Source organism: Heteronotia binoei, chromosome 2, assembly GCF_032191835.1.
Source record: "Heteronotia binoei isolate CCM8104 ecotype False Entrance Well chromosome 2, APGP_CSIRO_Hbin_v1, whole genome shotgun sequence".
NCBI classification, from domain to species: Eukaryota; Metazoa; Chordata; class Lepidosauria; order Squamata; family Gekkonidae; genus Heteronotia; species Heteronotia binoei.
This window is the reverse complement of record NC_083224.1, coordinates 142,331,322-142,350,098: the sequence shown is the minus strand read 5'-3', so window position 1 is coordinate 142,350,098 and position 18,777 is coordinate 142,331,322. Positions and strand designations below refer to the sequence as shown.

General features: G+C 41.2%; 1 protein-coding gene across 1 annotated transcript in view; it reads left to right on the top strand.

Moving 5' to 3' along the window:
* Positions 1–18,777, top strand: part of COL24A1 (collagen type XXIV alpha 1 chain) — a 282,681-nt gene that overhangs the window by 199,535 nt on the left and 64,369 nt on the right. The window contains exons 33-37 of the mRNA XM_060232149.1: positions 5,973–6,026; positions 6,493–6,546; positions 7,721–7,774; positions 9,451–9,504; positions 12,569–12,676. Coding sequence (XP_060088132.1) covers positions 5,973–6,026; positions 6,493–6,546; positions 7,721–7,774; positions 9,451–9,504; positions 12,569–12,676 — 324 coding nt within the window. The remainder of the gene's footprint in view (positions 1–5,972; positions 6,027–6,492; positions 6,547–7,720; positions 7,775–9,450; positions 9,505–12,568; positions 12,677–18,777) is intronic.

The window sequence follows — 18,777 nt, the reverse complement described above, 5'->3', positions numbered from 1 at the left end:
AGGGTGTGTGTTTTTTTTCCAGCTGGGAGGGGCAGGGAGTGGGCATTCCAGTAGCTGTTTTTTTTTTTTTTTTTTTTTACCTAATGATCCCTGGGCAGAATATTTGCTGGTTGGGGTCATCTGATGGTGAGGAAGGCTTTTTTTTTTCTTTGGCCACCCCCTTCTTTCTTTCTTTCCCTGCAAGTGATGCTCTGTCTGTATTCTAGGTGCTGAGGGCAGGGGAACAACAGTGGGAGGGCTTCTAGTGCTCTGGCCCCACTGGTGGACATTCTGGTGCTTTTTGGGCATTGTATGAGGGGATTTTGGACTGGATAGTCCACTGGCCTGATCCAACATGACTCCTCTTAGGTTTATGTTCCTTCTTTCCATGTCTTTCCTTTCCTTCCATTTCATTTTTTCCCTTTCTCTTTCTTTCTTTCCTTCCATTTTTGTTAGATGAAACTTTTCTGTTCATCATACTGTTGTTGCAGACATAGGAGTCTGACAATGAAAAGTTGGTACCCCCAGTTGTAGCCAGGTGACCTTCTGTGAGATTTCTGTGTGAGTGAGTGAGTGAGTGAGAGTAAGGTGTAGGGCAGAAAAAAATTATTGGAGATTACTGTGGTATATCTCAACAGCACTGGAAGAGATGGTACTATGAACTTGTCAGCATTCTACTGGTCCTGCTTTTAACAGCTGTCTGACACCAAAATTAAACTCCTCCTGTAAATATTAAAAAGGATGAAAGTAGTTCACTGGCTAAGTATCTGCACAACAGGTTGCTTTTAAAGGCATGGGAAACACAACCAGCAAAATGCTGCAAGCCCCTCATAAATATCCTTTTTGGGATAACTGCAGAAAAGCTTGTATGAACCTCATATAACTTGAAATTAATTCGTTAATTGCAATACAATTCTCTGCTACCTTTCACAGCAATTTCCCTGTGTTTCAACCAAAGAAAACTATGAAAAATAGCTATCGAAAGATTTTCTTAAAACCAAGCAAGCTTGGTTGTAGCTTGAGGTAGGATTCCAGTAGTAGCAGCTTAAGGAAGGGCCTACTAAATGTGTCAGCATATTTTGAGGTAGAGCAACTGCCAGGGCCCAGTGTGGTAGTACACATTGCTGGCATTCCTGATGGCAATGGCAACAGCACTCCCAACTGCATACACTGGACAGTGTTGTTGAGGAAGGGATGTGTAGGTGGTGCAGGCAATTGAACACGGACATTAGGAGTGCTTGCAAGCTGGAGAAGAATACACAAACAGGTAGGTGCATGCAGGTGTGGGGGTGAAAAGAGAGGACCGCCCACTTTCCACCCCCATTTTGGCTCAGCATGAGCTTCAGAAAGATTTTTCTGAAAATGAATTTAGTTCCGAAGAAGAGGCAGGTTTGGGGGAGTGCCCTGGAAGTGACATCACTTGGTCCTTGACACCACAGGAAATGACATAATTCCTGTTTTCCAGCTCCACCCCCAAAGTCTCCTGGCTCTACCCTCAAATTTTAGTGGGCCACGAAGGAGAAGTGTAAAAATAACTGGTTCAAGGAAAAGAAGAGTTTGGGAAACTCTGTCATACACCATCATTCAAACTTTTGGTAATTTCTTTTCTTCATTATAACTAGAAGAGCTCTCAATATTGTTCATCAAGCTTTGGGAACTTGCTTACTGTGGTAGTCAAGATAATGAAGTATATGTGTCAAGCTTGTTTGAGCTCTGTGGGAACGTTATGGGGAAATGTTTGGCTCCTTGCTCAGGCCCTAAGCTTCCTGACATTGAAGCAGAAGAATGTCGCTGTGCTGTAAGGCAATTATGCTGCCACATACATTTCTTCTTGTAATTTGTTCCTTGGAGTTAGCTGTTGTTTGTGTTTAAAATGAACAGACTGATTTGAAAAGCCCCTTGCAGTATCACATTTGGCATTTTGTTAGATGAAAGGGTTTTTTCTCTCTCTTTTTGTACTGTAGTGAAAATAATATAACTTTTTTTTTGTAAATCAGAGTGGTACAATTTGTACATGTGCTTATTTTCACAGTCATCTGGGGAAAATAGATGTGCCTATATCAGTGTTCAAGCTCAGAACTCAGTCTCTTTGGTTGTGTCTTGTACCCATAGACATCTGAGTGTGCTCTGAGTCTATACTACACAACATTACTTCAAGAACAGAATCTCCTACAGTGCATCATGACAACGTTCACAGTCAGCAGGAAGAAAACAAGATTATTTTAAATTTTTCATCTAAACAAGACAAGGAAGAGATTAAGAAAATTTCCAAGATGTGACATAACAAGCAATCCAGTCAAATATTTAGGAATATTTCTCACAGGACAGAATGATACATTATTTAAAGACGTAACAATCTGGCCTAAAATACAAAAAGTTCTCAAAAGATGGTCCAAATTACAACTATCCTGGTTTGGAAGAATTTCTGTAATAAAAATGAATGCATTACCAAAATTAAACTTTCTGTTACGGATTATTCAAATTTTGACTTCTGAAAAGATTTTGAGTGACTGGCAAAAATAAATAAATAAGTTTGTATGGAAAAACAAGAAGCCAAGAATAAGAATTAATGTACTGTAAGATGAAAAGAAGAGAGGTGATTTGGCAATACCAAATTATACTGCCAAGCTGCTGGGTTGGTTTTGATATTGGATTGGATCAAAAAGTCTGATGAAAGACTGATTAAATTAGAATCTTCAAGTCTCAATGATGAGTTATGTAATCTCAGGATTTAAAAATCTATATAAAAAACATAACCCAAGATAAAAGACACATAATTACAGATAGCCTGTTCACAATTTGGAAAATGTGATGTTAAACTCGCATGTGGCAAGAGAGCAAAGAAAATTGAAAGGAAATAAATGGTGGACATATTTTCGAATTTCTTCTAGACTTGAAAATGATATCTGTACCAAGAGAGGTGTTACTAAAGAACTGATTGTCTTTGAAAAGACTGTTTCACAATCTAAAGACTATTTATTAGGATGAATTCACAAGTTATTGCTTCAATATGATTCTGAAAAGAGGTTAAACCCTGAATGATCAAATGGATGCAAAATTTTGGTAAGGAAATGTAGTTTCAGTGTTGGGAAAACCTGTGGACTAAGGACATTAGATTACTGCTAGTCAAGAACGAAGAGAAAACTAGTACAAGATGTTGTACAGATGGTACATTACCCCAAAGATAGATAAGAATAATAAAGAAATGTAAAAATTTATCATATGTGATGGAGCTGTACCAAGATGAAAAGATATTGGAAATTTTTACACATAGAGATCCAAAATATTTTTAAAAAACAAATTCCCATTTAAAGTAGAGACTATGCTGTTGGCAATCTTGCCAGACAAAATAGAGAATGTTTTTGTTCAGTTTAACAACACCAAAGAAGTTTCTAGCTTGAGTAGTGCCAGAAGATAACTTGGGAATACTTTGTATACTACCCATTTCTCCATTCCTATCTAAAATCCAAATGATTTTAAAGCCTGAATTACAGAAGCATGATAAATTATGTGAAACAGTGGAGATGTAAATACACTTTATTTCAGTTTGTGAAAACTTTTCATGCAGAATCCAAACAAAAGAGTATAATTTAGGGATTTTTTCATCTATGTTGATTGTCAATGGCAGAGAAAGGTTTTATGCTTAACTGTGATTCATGAATCTATGAACAGGAAATATCAAGGCTGAGCTTGGGACTTTTTGATCTCTAAGAGAGAGTAAACCTAGTGGCAGCACCTTAGAGGTTTTTTTTTTTAAGTTCAGTTCATAATATGCTACCAGGCACATTTTATTTTTTCTGATTAGCACCACAATGTTGTTTTAATTGATTTTAATATTAAGTTTATTGCTTCAGTAATGTAATTTAATACTGTTCTTCTGGTTGATTGTTAGCCACCCTGAGTCTGTTTGCAGAGAGGGCAGAGTATAAATCCAAAGTAAATAAAAATAAAAAATTAATAAGCATTCCTTCTATTCTTTCATCCAAAAAAAGATGTTAAAAAAACAGGCCCTAGGACAGATCCCAGGACAGATTCAAGAGGATGAGAAACCATTTGCAAGCACTCTTTGGGTGTGATCTGTCAACCAGTTACAGATCCACCTAACAGTAACAGGATCCAAACCACATTTTGCCAACTTGTCAACAAGAATATTATGTCGAACCTTCTCAAAAGCCTTACTGAAATCAAGATAAATTATGTCTACAGTATTCCCCGATCCAGCAAGGTAGTAACATTCTCAAAAAAAAAGAGAGAGAGAAGGTTAGTTTGACATGACTTGTTCTTGAGAAATCTATGCTGGCTGTTAGTGATTACAGACATCCGTTCTAAATACACAAGGACTTACTGTTTGATTATTTGTTCTAAAACTTTCTAAGCTGATGGATGGATAGTTACCCAGATCCTCCTTTTTCCTCTTCTTGAAGATGGGGACAACATTTCCCTGCCTCCAATATTCTGGCACCTCACCTGTTCTCCAGGAATTATTTAAAATAATGGACAGAAGCTCAGAAATTACATCTGCAAGTTATTTTAGTACCCTTGGGTGCAATTCATCTGGTCCTGAAGACTTAGTTTCATTTAAAGAAACTAGTTGTTCTTGTACTATCCCATGTGAGTCCTAGGTTGCAACTCCCTTTCCTCATCATGTGTTTGTTTTTGCCATATTGAGCACTGTTTCCCTCACAAGAGAAGACTGAGGAAAAGTAGGAATTGAGCAGTTCTGTCCTCTCTTCATCATCTCTTACAGTTTAACTTTTCTGTCCCTGCAATGGGCCTATGTCCTTGCTCTTTTTCTTACTTTGAACATACAAATCTCTATAAATTTCTATAATCTCTTCCTAGTCTAAGCTAAGTTTTTGCTTTCCTAACTCACTTACTGTACAAGCACTGGTTATTTGTTTATAATTCCGTTTCTTAAATGAGTCTTTTTGATTTCTCAAATCTTTAAAAAGCTGTCAATGGAGCCACCTTGGCTTCTTTAGGCTTCTCCCATTTTTCTTTCTGAGAGGAATTGTTTGTGATTGTGCCTTCAGTGTTTCCCTGTTAAGAAGCTCCACCCTTCTTGAACTCCCTTCTCCATAAGTATTTCTGACCATGGGATTCTATCCAGTATAACTTTAAGTTTGTCAAAATTTGCCTTCCTGAAATCCAGCCTATATGTCTGACAATGTACAGTGCTTCCCTTCCCCAAGACTGTCAATTCAAAAATTATATGGTCACTACTACCCAGGGTACCCACTACTTTCACCTTGTCAATCAGTTCTTCGAAAATCAAGTCCAAGATAGCAGACCCCCTTGTTTCCCTCTCCACTTTCTAGAAAATGATTGTCACCAAGACAAGTCAAGAATTTATTTGACCTTTCATTTTTAGCAGAGTTGGACTTCCAACAGATGTCCAGATAATTGAAATTTCCCATGACTACCATGAGAACTTTGTAATCTGTTCTAGGAGTGTCTCATTCAATTCCTCTGCCTGGCTTGGTGGTCAATCATTCAATCAAATTTATTCAGTCAATGACCAGCACAAATTATGGGATTACAGGTTACAGACAAAAGAAGAAAATTCATACAAAGAGAAGTAAAAAATAATAACCTAAAGACAGGACACAGTAGTGATGGGAGATTTCAATTACCTGGATACCTGTTGGAAGTCCAACTTTGCAATGTTAGAGTCCTGTCTTTTTGAGAACTTTGTAATCTGTTCTAGGAGTGTCTCATCAAAGTCCTCTGCCTGGCTTGGGGGTCTATAACAGTCCCCCACCATAATATCTCTATTATTTCTTATTCCTTTTATTTTTATTTTTACTCCAGTATGTGCTAATGGTACAGGTATAGATTGTCTGATAAAACAAGTATTTTTATTTATTTATTATACAACAGTCACTTGTAGAGTAAGTTTGATACTTGATGAATTGGTTCATTTACCATATCTTCCAGTTTCTATGAAAAATAACTGAATGGGCATACATACATAAGGTTTTGTTTAATACTAGGGACCAAGGGGGCAACAAGGTGATGCTGGTCCCATAGGAGAAGTGGGCTTTGAGGTGAGTATCTGATTTTTTTTTTAAAAAAAATCAAGATCAGAAAATTACAAAAATGCTCCTAAATGTGCTTATCTACTATATTCCAATGCATGTTGTCCTTGAATATATGTATCCTATTTCTAAATTTGCTGTATTTTGAGCAGACATGATGTTAAGACACTTTCTGAAGTTTCATATCCATTTTTCAAAATACCTTCTGCAGATCTGTCAAAAACTTGACTGGGCCAGAATTGCCTCTCACAGTCTACGAAACACTTATATTTCATTATAAGTTCGTTATAAGGTCTAATAATGGTTGTAGGTTTGGTTTCATTTTCTAAAAGAGCATGTATATGTTTTGAGGATATACCTACACATCTAGAGCTCCGAGATGACAAAGAGGATATATATGTAAATAAAAAATGCTGTGATTTACATGTTAATTTAGTGCTGAAAGTGGCTAACCTTAGTTGTGTCTCCAATACAGGGACCACCTGGCCCAGAGGGAGAGTCAGGACCCCAAGGAGAACCAGGTGCAAAGGTGACTGTTGGAATAGATCAGATTAGATTGGTGGAATAATTTGTTTCAAGGATGCCATTTGAGAAGAAGGAACAGTTGTCTCTCCCACCTGTTGTTTCAAAGCACATTGGTTACATCTTGAAATGGCCAGTACTTCACAGTTGCTGGCTATCAATATAAACTTTATTTATAATACAAACTTAACTTATCAATGTAAACTTAACTTTTTAAAGGTATGCATGCCAGAAGTACAAATCGCTTTTTAAAAGTTATCATGTCTTGGTAGCAATGCTACAATGAAGTATTAAAAAGATATAAAATAGTAATACGTGCTGTTATAATGCACTGCTATTTCGTGATTCATCTTCAAATGTACTCCAGATAAAGGCTTTGCACTTCTTAATTTTGCCCTCATTGAAATCCAGAATGATGCACAGTTTTGTCTATTTGGTGTGAAAATATTTAATTGAAAATTGTATGTGGTACTTACTTTGCTGGCTGAAACTGTGGGTTATCACAAATCCCCATAGCAAGAATAGCTTCTAGTTTGTGAATTGGCATAGATATTGCCACTTTTGTAGGTCTTTAACCATTTATTAAATAATTATGGTTCCATTCACATGTCTCTATAAACTGTGGTTTAGTTAGCTAGTTAGCTAGGATTTTCTAGCTGAGTTGATAATCACAGTTTGTACTTATTGTGATTTATCATAATGTCTGAATTCCTAACCCACATTTAGTTGAGCAGTGCCACTCCTCATACCCACCTTTTCACAGACACAGCAATAAAAGCGAAATGTCCGCCCTCTTGAAAGGTGGAAGAGAATCAAAAGGCAGACAAACTGGGAATTGTTATTTTTATCTGATAAATTCACTAGAGTTTGCTGCTCAAACTAAAGCTTAAACCAGAGTTTATTGTGACATCAGAGTGTACCTAGCATCTGGGACAGAGGTCTCCATGTTGTATCCATGTCCCAAAATGTTATATGTCCACTATTACCTGGCTTTTTGAAACTGTCAACATTCATGTGTGAAACAGAATAACATAAAGCCAAAGTAATGTTTTGTTTAGTTGGGTTTACTTCATAATACTGTAACAACATGAGGTGGTGTCACTTCAGATATCATAATCCTTTCTTCTGCTGTTCCTGCAGTCTACAAATTTGATTTTGTATGCATGTGTTGCATGTGACAGGGAGACAGTGGACCTGCTGGCAACCCAGGAGAACCAGGAGAGCAAGGCTTAAGAGTGAGTGATAGTTATAGAGCATGCTTAACAGAGCCTTCAATATTATTCATTATGGTTTCTGGATAGTATAATAAGCTTACATTAATGGGTTTATGATAGGGGTAAGTACGTCTTAAATTAGCAGAGTATAATAGCAAAAGTATAGTTTGTTCCTGAATGAAATTTGGTCTCATACGTAAATAAAACTTATGTTGTTGTGTATAAAAGAGAGAATTAAGTTCTCTCAGAGGATCTTTTTTGTCTGTGTGAGTCACTAATCTCTTAATTTATCTTCATTGGAAGGAATACAAAGGTACCGTGGCCAGCATCCTATGATTACAGTTAATTCTACTGCAGCTCTGTATTGGTTCTCTTTGAATTACACAATAAAACAGTCAATGCAGAGATTCAGCAGAATTATTTTTGTAGCAGTTACTGACTAGAAGGAAGCAAGGCCTGTACTGTAAACCATGCAGAGATATAATGGGCATCTTCTGAGTTGTTGACTACCATTAATGATTAATTAATTATTTTCTCACATCACACTAGTAGTTTTCTTACATTGACATACTAATATGACGTGCTTGTAGTTTGGAATAACTGCAACCAGAATGAACTGATTTTTAATTCTGTCTCTATAAAAAGTGATTCTCTAAAGGTTTGATCAGACATTTCATTGAATGAGATGGGGGGGAAGAGCAATGACTAAATCTCCCTGAGGTTCTAGCTTGGAACTGGACGATAAATCAAATCATTTTGCCAAAAATCAACAAATAGTTTAAATTTAAAGCCAATTCCAAGTTTTGGAAAGACTCAGTGGGCTCTTGGTATTTCATCTGAAATTACCAGTCCCCCAACTTCCATTGTGACTTTGGTACTGGTAGCAGCCTGTTGGCCAACTGACTAGCTGGTCATTAGGAATGTCTCTCTCCTCCCCTCCCCCTTTTTTGATCTGATTTTTCAGGTAGAGCTTGAAGTACTATGAAAACCTTCAAAATCAATTTTATAAAATGAACATTCTTGGGGAAAACATTTTAACCCTGGGCAACAACAGCTGTACAGAAACACCTCCATGCCCTTCCCAACTCCCTGAATGCTCTTTGCCAGTATGCAAGGCACCAGGTAAAGCCTGGAAAAAAGAGTTCTGAAGAGATGGGTGGTGAGGCACAGAGAGATAGAGATGAAGCCATCTCTGTTTTGCTCAAAGTCCTTTGGGGAGGAGAAAAGGAGAGAAAGAAACCTGTTCTGCCTACCTGCTGAGGTGGAGAATCACAGCCAATCTCCAGACTACAGAGATCCATTCTCTTGAATGAAATGGCAACTTTGGAGGACATATTCTCTAGCATGTCCTCACTGAGCTCCCCAGATCCACAGTTGGCAACCTTATCCTGATTGGCACTGCCTGCCATACTAGCAATGTGGTCTTGGAGTGATAAGGACATGGAAAGAGAAAGAGAGGATGATTTGGATGGATTCTTCTCTGGCAATCCAAGCTCAAGAAGAACATCTTGTTCTCAATTACTCATATATCCTGTCATATAGGATTGATTCTGGCTAGATTTGCTACCTTTCTTCTCTTTTGCATATCCCCTGTCATTTTTTTTACCAAGTTCTCAGTGTTGTTACCCGTTTTGGATAATTTTACATTACAGTTTTTGGAAGCGTAAACATTTGGTTTTATTTCTGTTGAAAAATAGGGTGCACCTGGACCACCAGGGGAAGATGGCATCCAAGGGAAAGATGGTTCAAAGGTACATTTATCAATTCTTACAATTAAAGCCTCTCCACTGCAATTTTTCTGTGTTTATGGAGGATGGATGCTGTGCTCATAGTAAGAAATCAGAAAAGCAAAAGTCATAAAGACTCTTTCTTAGCACAATTCCTGTTCAAAAGAGCTGTTGCTATACTGCAAAATATTAATCAATTAATTAATTAATTCAGTTTATATCCTGCCCTCCCTGCCGAAGCAGGCTCAGGGTGGCTTACATATAATAAAACATCACATAAAAACCAGTTAGTCAATATGCTGTGAAAGGTCTCACAGGGCCCTAACCTCCTCAGGGAGCTCATTCCACCAGCACGGAGCTGCAGGAGAGAAGGCCCTGGCTCTGGTTGTTGTGAGTGTGGCCTCCTTGAGGCCGGAGATCGAAAGCAGGTATGCAGGTCCCTGGCCATATAGGGCTTTAAAGGTGAGAACCAGCACCTTGAAATGAATCCGGTATGCAATAGGTAACCAGTGCAGCGCTTTCAGCACAGGCTGAATGTGTTCCCACAAGAGAAGTCCCAGTAACAACCTGGCTGCAGCATTCTGCACTATTTGAAGCTTCTGGGTTTGAGACAAGGATAGCCCCAGCAATCCAGTCTCGAGGTGATCGTAGCATGGATCGTTGTTGCCAAGTTGCTGCATTTGAGAAAGGGGACCAGTGCCTTATCAGCTGAAGGTGGTAGAAGGCTGATTTGGCAGTGGCTGTTACCTGGGCCTCCATCGTTAAAGAGGGATCCAGGATCTCTAAGCTGTTAACCTTTGGCGGCAATGTAAGTGGCACTCCATTGAAGGCTGGACCACAATGACTTAGATATAGGACTCCCATCTTTGTCAGATTCAATTTCAGTCAACTCAGTCTGAGCCACCCTGCCACAGTTTGTAGGGCCTGGGTCAGATCTTCTGAGGTGGAGTCAGACCGGCCACCCATCAACAGATAGAGCTGGGTGTCATCTGCATACTGATGGCACCCAAGCCCATTCCTCTAAACACTCTGGGCAAGGGGGCACATGTAGATGTTAAACAACATCAGGGCGTGAACTGCCCCTTGTGACACACTACATATAAGTGGGTGCCATCAGGATAGCTTCTCCCCTATCGCCACCCTTTGTCCTCAACGCTGGAGAAAAGCCATTGTAAGGCCAGCCCCTGGATTCCAGAGTTGGCAAGGTGGTTGGTCAGCAACTGATGGTGGACCTTGTTGAACGTAGCTGACAGGTCCAACAGCATCAGTATCGCTGAACCGCCTCTGTCTATTTATTTATTTATTACGTTCAACTTATATCCCGCCCTCTCCGCAAGCGGACTCAGGGCAGCTTACAACATCATGTCAATACAGTTAAACCATTAAAACATATAAAACCATAATTTACATATTTCAATTTTTTAAAAAAAACATATTACAATTTTTAAAACCATTCTATGGTTCTCTGTCCAGATTCCTCTGGAGGTCATCCATGAGGGCAACCAGAACTGTCTCCGTCCCATGGCCCAAGCGAAAGCCAGATTGAAAAGGGTTAAGCAAGGAAGTGTCATCCAGAAAACTCTGTAACTGCAATGCTACCACTCTCTGATCTTGCCTAAAAAAGGCAAGTTTGACACCAGTTGATAGTTTGCCAATATGGCCAGGTCCAATGATGGGTTACTTAGAAGCGGGCGGACCACTGCCTCTTTAAGAGGCTGAGAGAAGGTCCCTTCAGATAGGGACCTGTTAACAATTTCCCTCAAAGGAACCTGTAGCTCTCCCCGGCCGGCTTTAGTTAGCCAGGATGGGCACGGGTCCAAACTACAGGTGTTTGAGTGTACAGTGGAGAATATATTTTGTTGCATGATTTCTTTGGGGTTTATAATAATTGGCAGCATAGCTTCCATTTGATTTTGTAACAAAGTAGCATAAGGATTCAAATAGATCATATCCCTGTGCAAAGGAAGCAAATAAAGAAATAACTGAGGAATGTTTAAGTGGATGTTAGGAATTTGATCTAAGCTAAAAAAAATTATAAAGCTACCTATAATTCATGTTCAACTTTGACTTCTCTGAGTTTTAGATCAGTAGTATCTATCAGGTACATTTGTCTTTGTTCCAAATCCACCCCCAAGTTTCTTCCATATGGATGCCACTGAAGGACTGGGAGTGCTCTTTCAGAATTTTGGTTCTAAGACAAGATTTGCATTGTGTGTCAGCTTGCAGTGTTGTTTGCAAATTCACAAAGGTGATCAGGACCAGTGAGGACCACGGTGCCCCAGGCATACTCACGGCTCACCGCCTCCCACCACGGCACTGTGCCTTGTTGCTCCTCTCCGCTGCACCTCCTTCTCCCTCCCTTCCCCACCAGGTCCATTTCAATGCCCTAAAAGGGGGCAGTGGAGTGCCGTGCTCCCTGGGCTATTTAAAGCCAGGGAACATGGCTTTAAATAGCTGATTGGCAGGTAAAACGGTGCTGGAGGCTTGCAGCTCCTATGTCAGACTTCCAGCATGCTCACTATTAGTACAGGGTTGTGGGGCAGTCCAGCAGCAGCAGGAAGGATGAGCGAGCCAGTGAAAGAGTTGTCACTGCCGCCTCCTCTCCCTTTCCTTCCCACGTGATCCAGGAAGGAAGGGGAAAGGAGGCAGTGGTGGTGGTTGCTCTTTTAGCAGCTTGCTTGTCGTTCCCGCTGCTGCTGGCCTGCCCTCTCAACCCCGCACTGATTATAGTGATTGTGCCAGAGGACCAGCATAGGAGCCATGAGCCTCTGGCGCATTTTACCCACCAATCAGCTGGTCGGTGGAGGGTGCCTTTTAATAGCTCAGGGAGTGTTGAAATGGGACCTGGTGGCGATAGGAGGGAGGATGAGGTTGGGGAACGCAGGCAAAGGAGGAATTTGCCTAGGGGGAGGGGGGAAGGTCAAATTTGGCGCACCCACCCTGCCAATACCCTAGGCAAATGCCTAATATGTCTAGGGGGTGAGCCGACCCTGGGAAGGACTAATGCAGGTTATATTAATGTCCACAAAGAAAGGAAGATTTAGAAGGAACAATTTCCTACATAATGGTTGCTTATGTTTTTCTTTAGGGAAATGTAGGAGCCAAAGGACTTTCTGGAGAAGATGGAGATAAAGGAGAGCTTGGAATTCCAGGAGCTACAGGCCCTGCAGGTCAACCTGGCATAAAGGGCATTCCAGTAAGCATTCTCTGATTATGCATATTTAACAAAAATTAGGCCATTTAATCTTCAGGGGTTTGACTTCTAAGTATGCCCATATGAGCAATTCTTCATTTGAATAGTTCAAATAATTTTAAAAAATGATTTAGAAGTATAAAGTACTTAAAAAAAACAGCTCATGCAAGGGAAGGGGGTTATGTTGCTATTCACTAGTCACTGCTCAAACACAAGCTGTGATCACACACACTAAATAATGCACTTTCAATCCACTTCCAGTGCACTTTCCAACTGGATTTTACTGTGTGAACTGATAAAATCCAGTTTGGAAGTGGATTGAAAGTGCATTATTTAGTGTGTGTGATCGCAGCCACTGTCTGGTATGCACCCACGACACGCACACATTACTGCAGTTTTTGTGGTAGCTAGGGAGAAGGAGGTTGTGATTGCATTTTCTCAGCATCAAAATATTATGGCCTGAAGGCATAATTAATCAATCAATGTTTACTGCATTAGCAACAAAATGCCATAGCAACTAACGAGAGTTAACAATAGAAAAAAAACTCTATACAGCATTCAATAAGATTATATGAATCATGATAAAATTTAGGCTGAATTATCAATAATAAATTATAAGGATTTAAAATTTATCCAATAACATTCTAAGAAAACAACCCAGAGTGGTAAAAGGAGAGTAATCAATATATCTCATTACTCAGTTTTTTAAAAAAAATCTATAATGACAGCCACAAATTTTGCCTCTTGGAAACTAATGTATTCATCTCTATTTGACAATAGGAATACTAATTTCTCTTGGTCTGACCATCCAAGAAGGTGAGATATAATCGTACACAAAAACCTATTTTGTTCAGCCTCATGTTTTACACAATAAAATATGATGTGCGATAGGTCTACAATAGACATTTAAGAACATAAGAGAAGCCATGTTGGATCAGGCCAATGGCCCATCCAGTCCAACACTCTGTGTCACACAGTGGCCAATATATATATCTATCTCTCTCTCGGCTTGGCTTCGTGAACGAAGATTTAAGAAGGGTGCAATAGTCCACGTCTGCTGCAGGCTCGCTGGTGGCTGACAAGACCAATGCGGGACAGGCAGGTCTGGCCACAGTGGCTGCAGGGAAAAGTCTGATTTAGGGTTGGTGCTATATATATATATTGTCCCGCCTAGCCTGGGCTGAGACTCCGCGGAGGGACCCCCCACCGCCGGCCATTGGCCCCCCCCTGCCAACACCCACGGAATGCCCCACAGCGCCACGGGGGGGCCCCGTGAGCCCGCCGCCACTCACCTTGGTTCCGACACCTGAGCCACGGCCCCAGCCGACCCCTTCAGCCCTCGCAGCCAGCGCGCCCCGCCACAGAAGCGAGGAGTCGGGCCAGCGTGCTGCATCGAGGGAGCCTGGGAATGGGAGGCCACGAGGGCAGCCAGCAGCGGAGGAGAAAGGGGCCAGCAGACCAAGCTGTGGCGGCTGTTGCCGCCACACCCAACGCTTCACAGAGCCCCAGGAATGTCCAGCAGCTCCAGCCTGTCCAGGCCCCGGCACGCCTCCCGGCATCCGAGTTTATGAATGGGAGGGTAGAGCCAGCAGGGGGTGGGACCCGGGGAGTGGGGAGGAAATGGCCAGGGAGATAAAAGGGAGGGAAGCCCGAGGTCAGGGAGGAAGTTGGCAATTGCACTGGACGGCTGCCTCCTGAGAGAGAATAAGGAGCCCGTGCATAGCCAGAGGGAAACGGGGGCCTGAGGTGATGTAACCTAGCTCCCACCCCTAATTCTGAGACCTCTGGGGGGCACTCACACCAGACCCAGGGGGGGCAGACTTGTCAAGGGGTTCGACGGCCACACCTGGAGACCGAGAGAAGTGCCCGGGGTGTGACATACACACACACACACACACACTGTGGCTAATATCCACAGATGGATCTCTGCTCCATATGTTTATCCAATCCCCTCTTGAAGCTGGCTATGCTTGTAGCCGCTGCCACCTCCTGTGGCAGTGAATTCCACATGTTAATCATCCTTTGGTGAAAAAGTACTTCTTTTATCTGTTTTAACCTGACTGCTCAGTAATTTCATTGAATGCCCACGACTTCTTGTATTGTGAGAAAGGGAGAAAAGTACTTCTTTCTCTACTTTCTCCATCCCATGCATTGTCTTGTAAACCTCTGTCATGTCACCCCGCAGTCGACGTTTCTCCAAGCTAAAGAGCCCCAAGCGTTTTAACTTTTCTTCATAGGGAAAGTGTTCCAAACCTGTAATCATTCTAGTTGCCCTTTTCTGCACTTTTTCCAATGCTATAATATCCTTTTTGAGGTGCGGTGACCAGAATTGTACACAATATTCCAAATGAGACCGCACCATCGATTTATACAGGGGCATTATGATACTGGCTGATTTGTTTTCAGTTCCCTTCCTAATAATTCCCAGCATGGTGTTGGCCTTTTTTTTGCAATTGCACACTGTCTTGACATTTTCAGTGATTATCTACCACGACCCCAAGATCTCTCTCTTGGTCAGCCTCTGCCAGTTCACAACCTATCAACTTGTATTTGTAGCTGGGATTCTTGGCCCCAATGTGCATTACTTTGCACTTGGCCACATTGAACCTCTTCTGCCACGTTGACGCCCACTCACCCAGCCTCAATAGTTCCCTTTTGAGTGCCTCACAATCCTCTCTGGTTCTCACCACCCTGAACAATTTAGTGTCATCTGCAAGCTTGGCCACTTCACTGCTCACTCCCAACTCCAGATCATTAATGAACAAGTTAAAGAGCATGGGACCCAGTACTGAGCCCTGCGGCACCCCACTGCTTACCGTCCTCCACTGCGAAGACTGCCCATTTATACTCACTCTCAGCTTCCTATTAATTAGCCAGTTTTTGATCCACAGGGGCAAATTTTTTTCTCATATGGTATCCATTTAAAATGGTCTTCAGTGGCCAGTAATGGCAAGATATCAAAACAAGCCCTAGTGAAAGCTTTTCAATACTTTAAATTAATTAGATGAACAAAATATGGAGAAGATACCAGAGGTGAGGGAGATAACTGTTTTTAAATCGCAGAAATTCTCAATTTGCCTTATAGTCCCATATCAGCTTGAATACACTGATCTAACAATCTTTGCTTGTCAAGATATTTGGCAGTGTAAAATCCAAGGGATCTCAGATAATCAACTGGGAAGCCAAGCATTTGATTCTATCTCAAGAAACCACCTATGGACAAAACTGAGTGTTATGAATATTGACCATAGGTTGCTTGAATGTATAAAAGGTCTTTATTCTGATACAAGTATTAAGATTCCACTTGACCCTCATGTCCAACCCAGTTAAAACAACAAAAGGTGTCTGACAAGGGTGCATTTTTGGCCCCTTTCTTTTTAATTTATACCTGACTATTTAGCAGATCCCCAGTTTTTCCCAGTCAAAGTAGAAGAGAAATTTATTTCTACCCTACTTTATGCAGATGGCCTGAAGGCTTAAAACAATGTGATTTCCTCTCAAGAGAAGTACTATCTTGAAAATTTGGATTTCAGCCACTAACTGAATAACAATTCCACATTTATTATACAAACACTTGTCTGTATATGGCTTGAAAGTCATGGCCAACATCGCAACAGCTGAGTGGTAAACATGAAACAAGTTGTTGGTTACAGTCCAACTAAACTGCAATGGGATCCTCTCTCACAATTAGCAATAATTAACACTTCTCCAGTGGTCCTGGAGTGGGACAGTCTGAACTTCTGAAAGAAGCGCCTTCTTATAGACAGGCAGGGTCGCTGCTTCTTTTACGGTTCCTGCAGGGGAGGAGCTTCTCTCACATTCTCCATCTCTTTGGACCCTCCTTTTTATATCAACTATGAATTCCTGGTCTTGTGAATTTGTGATAAAACAGACAGTCCCTATGGATTAGGACAGATACCCGGAGTACCTTGCCATGGCATATTCTGTGATGTTTATCTTGCATAGCACATTGCAAACAAAAGCCCCCCGTCCAAAAAAATAGGAAAATAGACAAAATTTAGTCAGCTGCAACACCTTTAATTCTGTTTATTTTCTCAGCCACTAAGTATATCAGCAGTGATTTTTTTTTTTTGTTGAATCAGTTAACAAGTCTAAGCTGGAAGTTAGCTGTTTATAAAATGTTGTCTGCTGGGATCTTTTTACCCTTTGGCTACACTATTTGTTTTCAGAAAATGGAAATCAACAGCTTCCTTCCATCCCTAAATTGCTGTTTTATAAAGCCATAAAAAGCTGAGGGTGGGAATTAATCTGAATTATGAAACATGACCGTCAGCTAAGTGTATAAAAAAAATGTAAATGTGACCCAAAACAGAGATTGAATCTTATCTAAAGTTTTGGAGTTTGGTTGAGAAAAGATGGCAATAATGATCACATCTGGACCCAGAGCTGGAGCTCCAGCTTTCATCTGTGCATGGTTTGTTGGTGATGTAAGGTTTCCTGCTGGGAATTCCAGTAGAACAGGCAGAACAACCTAATGACTGCCTGGCACAGTTCCCCCACCCTCAAATATTTTTGTACATTGATGTTTAGTAAGGAGTGTGAGTTCATCATGGATTCTGGGGACTGAATCAGAATGGAGGCTTACCACTACAGGCTGTTTCCAATCTGCTATTTGTTAGGGAGGCTTTACCACAGTATAGAAAAGAAAGAACTAGCTTCGTTGAGTATAAGACAGTGATTGACTTCCATAATCTTTCAAGAGACTCAGAAAGGAATTAGTGATAGTGACCATTTAACCGTTAACTGAACTATTTAATGTAGGTGAAATGCTATTGCTGAAGATTTGGTGGCACAAATATTTATTCTGAATTCATGTCAAAGCAAATTATTAACATCATGGACTGCTTCTACACAGGGGCATGAAAACATTTCCCCTCCGTGGCAGCTTCCCTCTGAGGTGTTGGAATGGCATCCATATTTACCTGTTGCCACTCTGCTTGCTACCACCACTTCCGCCTGTGGCATCAGTGTAAAAATACAGATTGAACAGCAATCACACCAGGCCCCTGTGTAGGGTTGCCAATCCCCAGGTAGGGGCAGGGGATCCCCCGGTTTGGAGACCCTCCCCCCGCCTCAGGGTCGTCAGAAAGCAGGGGGAGGGGAGGGAAATGTCTGCTGGGAACTCTTATTATTCCCTATGGAGATTTATTCCCATAGAAAATTATGGAGAATTGATCCACGGGTAGAGGCACCAAATTTTCCATATAGCATCTAGTGCCTTCCCCAAGTTTCAAAAATATTGGACCAGGGGGTCCAATTCTATGAGCCCCAAAAGAAGGTGCCCCTATCCTTCATTATTTCCTATGGAAGGAAGGAATTGAAAAGGTGTGCCATCCCTTTAAATGTGATGGCCAGAACTCCCTTTGGAGTTCATTTATGCTTGTCACACCCTTGTTCCTGGCTCCGCCCCCAAAGTCTCCTGGCTCCACCCCCAAAGTCTCCTGGCTCCACCCCCAAAGTCTCCTGGCTCCACCCCCAAAGTCCCCAGATATTTCTTAAATTGGACTTGGCAACCCTACTCCTGTGGCCCAGAAAGCCTCCTTTCCCCCTTACTTTCCCAAATGAGCTATGCAGTAGTGGGGCAGCACAGCTTGGCGGGGAAGGCAAAAAGTTTTTTAAAGGGCTAAAAGGAGGTGGAACAATGCAGCATGTTATACTACTCCCTTTTGAAAGCAGAGCTTAGCTTCAACCCCTTTTCTGTAATTGTAATGGAAGAAGCATCCACTCAGATGCTCTTGCACAGCCACTGTGAAGAACCTCATTTGAACCCAGATCAAAGTAAATTCATTTTAATCTGATTTAAAGGGAAACTGAGTCATGATCAAAATGAGCATGATATTCCCTTTAAATATGGGGTTATTCTGTAGTCTGTGCAGGGAAAATTCCTCACACAGAATCAGGCTTGTTCTCCTTTCCCCATTTAATAGCTGTGCGGGGTGGGGGAGTGTTTTAATATGGCTTGAATTGCTCGGTAGGTAACATAAAAGCTGGACATGTTTCTGCTTCAGTGTCTTTCTCTAACTAATTGCTATCTTATCTAAACCTGCTGTCAGGAGCTGAAGGAATAAAAACATATCTATTTT